Source organism: Fulmarus glacialis, unplaced genomic scaffold (assembly GCF_000690835.1).
Source record: "Fulmarus glacialis isolate BGI_N327 unplaced genomic scaffold, ASM69083v1 scaffold43675, whole genome shotgun sequence".
NCBI classification, from domain to species: Eukaryota; Metazoa; Chordata; class Aves; order Procellariiformes; family Procellariidae; genus Fulmarus; species Fulmarus glacialis.
The window spans coordinates 1-6,894 of record NW_009215781.1 but is presented as its reverse complement, the minus strand read 5'-3'; the positions used below and the strand labels follow the sequence as shown (position 1 = coordinate 6,894).

The window sequence follows — 6,894 nt, the reverse complement described above, 5'->3', positions numbered from 1 at the left end:
AAAGACTGGTGAGGTACAATTACAGAGGCATATGACAAGCTTTCATGCTTGAGTGACTTGAGAACCAATGACATGGCTTTAAACAACAATCCTTCCTACCTCCGGTCACAAAACAGCAATAAGTCAACTGATGCACTGTTGTAAAATCATGATTTATTCCTTTGCTTTGAATACATGAGAGCGTGGTATGATGTTCTGGTAGACTACCACAGCAGGTGCACTTGGGGCCGAAACATCTAGGGCCTGCCTCCAGCATGCATAAAATCAATGCTGTAGTTCAGCCTTCCTGGAAAAGCCATCCCCAGAACTTTAATAATTTATAGAAAGACTGAATTAAAAAATTATTTGTACTGAAACTCATACAGCTCCATGCAACTAGTAAGAATACATGCAGATGCAGTGACGTGTGAGAAAATGGTGCTGTGCAAGAACATACAGCATGACATTCAGGAAAGGTCTTCCTTTTACAGCTAAAGTGAAACAACTAACAGCCACCTCTGTGAGCAGATCAATTCCTTTGTTTCATTCATCCTTTAATTAATCCAAAGCCATATAATTTGTTTCTCTTTCATAGTTTACCGTTCAAAAGCCAGAAATGGTAATTTTTGCTACAACAGATCTTACAGAGCATAATCCTCAGGCTAGCTGAATCCATCTCACTCCAACACTAAGCCTGAAGCAAGCTGTGAGGTTGGTGATAATCACATTATTAAAGCGGCTGGAAAGCCAAGCTAATAAAAGAATCAACAGTTAGGGCAAATAATGACCCAGAAGCTACGACAGAAAGGAGTAGTGGGAAGTTTCCAGTTATATCTTGGTAGTAATTGGTAGGGCAAGTAGACAAAGATCTCCACACCAAAGGAGTTTTTAAAGGGGGTAAAACCACAGAAAATCAATTTAAAGAAAGATACAAAGTATATATAACAATTGCAAAAATCAGAAGATGTGTATAAAACAAAGCCTGCTTGGCTGATATAAAATACAAGCTGACAACTGAAACACACCCTCAGGATAAAATGGTACTTATCTCTTTTTTTTTTTTTTTTAATTAAAAAACTCTACTCAACAGCTTAAAATAGGCAACTTTCTTTTCTCTTTCTCTTTTTTCCTCCAAAGTAAACCTTCTTTTTAAATGTAGCATCATTTTCCCCCCATTTTCCATAACAGGACTGATCCTTTACTTGAGTATAATGAAAGCATGAAATTTATAAGGCAGATATGATAGACAAAAAATTCCTGTACATAAGTGTAGTTTTCCATTCCTGGCCCCCCACAAGAAAGGTGAGGAGAAAGTGAGCAAGGCCTTGAATTATGCCTTTTGTTATCAGTCACTGCCCTGAGATAGTGAACCGAAACAGAGCTGATAACTCGAAGGTGACATCACAACACAGTCTTCACGAACTGACATAAACACTTGATATTCAGTTAACCCCAAAGATAGGGGACAACTCCCTTAACAGAAAGTTGTACTTGATAGCACTATTTTTGAACAAATAATCTTTTTGAGTATTGAGCTGTAATTTAGGAATATTAAAACAGGACCTTTGCAACACAAAGTACCAGTCTACTGCATTTTGTACACAATAGTAAAACAGCACAAAGCTAGCAAATGCTAATGTCCAAATATACGCCATTTGCCTATTTGTATTATATTAAGCAATCCAACATTTTAAAGAAGAAATATCTTATGCCAAAACCACATTTAATCATTCTTGGCAATTCAATTAAATTCTTACAGGAGATACAGAGAAGTGTTTAATTTACTTTTTAAAGTGTATTGCTCTGTAAAGAAACAAGCCTCTCATCAGTCCTGTTCTGTTTATGAAAGAGATTAGCAAGTAGCAGTTCTCACTGAAGTTCCTGGTAAGCCACGTCTATTTTTCTGCTTTATCAGAACTCACTAGTGCAAGTGAAAATTAACCCAGTCCTGTATCAAAAGTGATGTGGCACTAATTTCATTTAGCTATGACTTAAGTAATGCTAGTAGACTGAAAAAATAACCAGAAGAAAGTGAAATTGATGTGCTATCTCTTTTTGGACTTGACCTGCAATCTACTATTTACATTCACACTTCGGGAACATTCTTCAGGACATCTAAATGCCACTACAACTGTCTGCTATTGCTACCTGTCCTTGTCCAGGAGAGTGATAAAAATTATTTCCAAGTGAGGACACCATCAAGACGACTATTACTTCATGAAAAGGTTTGGAATAAACAGCTGAATTTTTAACAAAGTTAAGGTTTCCCAGAACCAGCATATTGTATCTGTTGTTCTGTAATGACTTCCAAAGAGCTTGGAATCTGAACATAGAAATAAGGTGGTCTAGATCAGTGCAGTGTGATTCTGATACCTCCTCTTCTCTTGTCATATCATAGCAACAGAGATCAGCCGAGATGTTCAGCCTAACAAAAACAAGTCTTAAGAGGATCCAAATGTAGGCTGAGAGTACGATTCCAAATCGTGTTAAGCAGACGGACACGTGCCCACCTGCAGAATGAATCTTCCACGGGCACAAAGCTGCCATCATGATTCTCATCTCCTCTCTACTGGAGCAGTAAAAGAGGTTTGACCGGGGCATCATTGGAGCTGAGTTTTTTTATGGTGGGGTTTTTTAGGGGGTTTTTTGTTTGTTTTGTTTTTTGTTTTTTTTAAAAATATATAGCAAGCTGGGTCCCAGACTTGCAAACTGAAAAAAAAAAAAAAAAAATTTGATTCCACAGTTTTGCTACATCATGTGAACTTCTACTAAGCCAGGTTCTTTGAAAGAGCTTTCCCTTCAAATTCTCTTTGTTCATTTGGGTGGTCTTATTACTGTGTTGTAATGCCCAACTCTTCCCCTAGCCATTTTGGCAGGGGGAAGAAGAAAGTGTGATAGAATATGGAAATTTCCTAAGATAAAGTAAAATCTTTGGTGGTTAAAAAATATATCATAGACTAGTAATTTGAAGATTGCTTATATTCACTATTTATTTTTCTGGTTTTCAGTTGTTCATGTGGCCTCTGCTTATATGACCCCATGTTTCCTTTACTCTCCAATCACCATGGACTTATTAGCTCTGTATTCTGCAAACCACTGGTAAAGTGCTGTCATTGTGCATTTCCCTAACTGGAACGGTGATTGTAGATTCAGGGACCCAACACTGTGATGTTTAAAAAACAAAATAATAAGGCAGTTATATAAATGCTACTACCACCTAGAATTATAAAACCTGTCAGGCTTTTATGGCGATTCTGAATCTTCTTTATCTTCAATTTGCTTTTGACTCAAAAGAATTTAAAGGGGTTTTATCCACTATTTATAATCCAAAAATTCTCACTCCTTATATGCACACATATGTATTGGAAATTGGCACCTGCAAGTCTGAAAATATTAATTTTTAGTACTATATCCAACCTTGTACCTATGTGTTGAAAACAACTGTTCATTTATTTGGTAATACAGTTAGCAGTGTACAGGAACATGAAGTTGATTTTCCACGACAGAATGCATATTAAACAAAATGTTTTAGGTAGTATTGTTGAAAAAAAAAAAAAAGGTATTTTCAATGACTGTGCTTAACAGGTTAAAGATTCTGTATAACAAATATACTCTATGATGAAAGTTGGTTATAAAGTGACAGTCTTGTACTAATGTAAAATTAATCCCGGGAATATTTTCAAAATACAGGATATTTTAAAAACTCATAAGATTTTGTGAAGAGTAAAACAAAATAACATCTGAATATTTAGGTATATTTTCAAAATGAAACACAACATTCTTTTATTAATCAGTCTAAGCAGGCATAAGGAGGAAAAAAAACATTTTAATGTGGGCAGTAGCCCAAAACCTTTATTAAAAGAATGCTATTTTGAGTTGTACGTTATTATCAATCTGAAGAGCTGCTCTAAATCAGAGCTATTACAGTATGCACTCCCAAACCACTCTAACAAAGATGAATCTACCTATTACCAGGTTAGGATAGCAGCTATTATTAAGGACCCTTGATTTCTTTCAAGTAGCTCCAATGGAATAAGCCACAAGTGAATAATAAAGATCTTATAATAGCCCTTAAGAATTCTTTTTAGGTTAGAAGGCACAGAAATGAACTCAGGAGAGTTAAAGAACTCTCATCTCCTGATAAGAAAAATAATTAACCTGACTTAATGTATCTGAGTAGGTCTTATATAAATCAGACTTTTGTACTTCAAGAGCCAGACTAAAACCATATATCAGAAAAGTATGTAGATATTGTCTTATAAGTACACATGGAACATATCTAAAACCACAAAGGTCTGCAGGTCATTTTGTGAAATGTTCAATATATTCTACTTAAAAGGAGATGTGTGAAGTACTTACAGTGCTTAGTTTGCTAGAGGTAATAATGATTCGTCTCTCATGCAACATACTGGCATAAAGTTGCAGCATGTTGTTCACATCCACAGCAACAAAATATTCAGTGAGGTTTCTCTGTTTAAATAAATAAGATGTTAACAATATAGCAACAGTAGTAGCTAAGTGGAACATTTTATATATTACTTACAAAAATTTTTGTCCAATTAGTAGGTGGGAAAAAAAGAAGCCAACCCAAAACTATAAAAGAAATCCCTTTGCATTAAAATTTGTATGCTTTAAGAATAATTGATTGGGTTTTAAAGCCAATGAAAAACTAATTTTGGGGTAAGCTATCATGAATCTAGACTTGCCCTTTTTTTTTTCAAATTTGAAAAAATATGAAATTTGGTATTATATCAATAGCACCATATGCTATTAAGGTAACCATTACTTCCAACCCAGTAACAGATCTTCCACCACTGCAATAACTGTTCTGTCATAGCTACAATAATAAAACTGTGCTATTTGCCAGGCTCTCCCAAAGTCAAAACATTTTATTCTACTTCAAGTACAACAAAACAGCTTGTTGAAAAACACCAAGCTTTTGCTTGAGCTGTATGTGTCAGGACATCAAATGTCCAGCAGCACTGGTTGAAGGTACTGGGTCCTTCCTGCAGCCACCCTTTTCGCCCCTGATGAGAACCCCACTGCCCCCCACAGTGGGGTTTCATGAAAAGCAAAGTCACCAGCACCTCTTATTTATAATTCAGACAACACGAAAGTGGGGTGGGAAAGAAAAAAAGGGAGGGTGGGGGGGACAGGAAGGGGAGGGGAGGATCTCTGTGTTCCAACTGAACTTAACAGTATTTCTGCATGGCGCCATGCCAGAGACATACAAGTTCTGAATACACTAAAACAGCTACCAGCAAAAATGCCTAGAAAAACAGCAGATTTTTGTAAACGTTAGAGAATATGTGTGAAAATACACTAATACACCCCACAACATACAAAACATTTAATTTCACACATTCATCATCGTATCTGCGACCAGAACTCTTACTCGTCTCTTCTCAGGAACAACATATTACTGAACGTTAATGTAGGAGGTCTATCAACTATATGCCCCAACCCAAGGATGGAAATCTGAAGAGTGGAACTGTTAGTCTACACTGGATGTGGCCAACACATGGCAGCAAGGTAATGCACCCCTGAAAAAACAGCAAGAGCAAGACAAGTCGTAAAGGCTTCAGAGCAGGGTGACCCCTCCAACTGCCAGCACCCCCCTGCGGGGACCGGGACTCAGCAGCCGGCTGCGGCCGCTCCGGCTCACAGCCCTCCGCAGCCAGGGCACGCGGCATGGGACAGAGCTGCTGTTCACCAGCTCCTGGTTTATCTCCTTACAGACTCTACTATATGAAAAGCTAACTTTAGTTAAAGCCCGGATGATGATCAGAAGGTTGACCTCCTTTTCGGATATATTGCAATATTAAACAAAAAAAAGATATTGAAAAGACAAACGAAGATCCAACGGACGATCCAGTTTCATGTAAATTCAGAAATGCATTATTAATTTGAAGACACGGACTACAGAGTTAATTCCTGGTCCACGCTGCATAAAATTTTGGAAGAGAGAAAAACAAGAGCTTTAAGGCTACAAACACTCCATATTTAGAAAGAAACTCTGGTCTTTCAAGTGCTACTTTTAACTGGTTGTCAGAGGCTGATGCACCATTATAATTTGAGTCCAATTTACCTCAGACACCCTCTAACTGTAGTTGATAATGGTATGCTGATTCGGTGTTGCAAAAGCTGTGGTAAAAAGAGTTTGCAATCTTGTACAGAGCAGTATACCTTTGGGAGGCAGTCACAGTTATTTCTGCGTTACATCCGAAAACTTACTGCCCCTGAAATATGTGAATCTTACAACAAAGAATAAGAAAATTCATTTTATTGCTCATTTACTCTAATTACCTCATCTCTTCACTCCCTGCATGTTCTAACCCTCCATTAGTACCATACTATTTTGATTCATACTGGAAGGATAAGACTTTTATAAATGGAATAAAAAATAATTACAGGAAGGCACCTTGAAATTACTTTTCCTTTCTCCCACAGAATCAGAAAAATAAATCCATAGTGGCACCACCGCAAGATCCTCCATCAGCCAGAGGCCCAGAGTGAAGCTTTCCCACATTTTGTTCAAGTTGAACACACAACACACCTTCTAGCCTCCAAAGCTATGTTTTATTAGAACCCCAAATAATAAGCTAGAATAGAGGAATTCAACCCGTAGGTGAAACAGATGAAAATGAACATTTAAAAGCTAAGCCCTGTCCTGCCCTTGCAACAAGGGTCCTCTCTTTTACTCCCCTATCCAGCAACCTTCCATAGTCTTCTGGGTTGCAACAAGGGCCCGCGCCATCTCCTCTGGGTCCTGGCGCAGACTCCTTTCCACCACCACAGACGTACCCGCAGGCCCCCTCCCCGCTGCGAGCACCCTCCCGCTCCTGGCCAGCCTGGGTCTCCCCGGCTCCCTTTCCTTCCCTCGCCCGTCCCACCCTGCGGCCCAGAGCCGCCGCC

General features: G+C 38.2%; 1 protein-coding gene across 1 annotated transcript in view; it reads right to left on the bottom strand.

The window, feature by feature from the left end:
* The window catches only part of LOC104077722 (DENN domain-containing protein 1B), a gene marked incomplete at both ends in the record, with an annotated part of 45,446 nt that extends 41,003 nt beyond the window's left edge, over positions 1 to 4,443 (bottom strand). The window contains one exon of the mRNA XM_009579047.1: positions 4,339 to 4,443. Within this exon, the coding sequence (XP_009577342.1) occupies positions 4,339 to 4,443 (105 nt within the window). The remainder of the gene's footprint in view (positions 1 to 4,338) is intronic.
* Between the last annotated feature and the right edge of the window lie 2,451 nt (positions 4,444 to 6,894).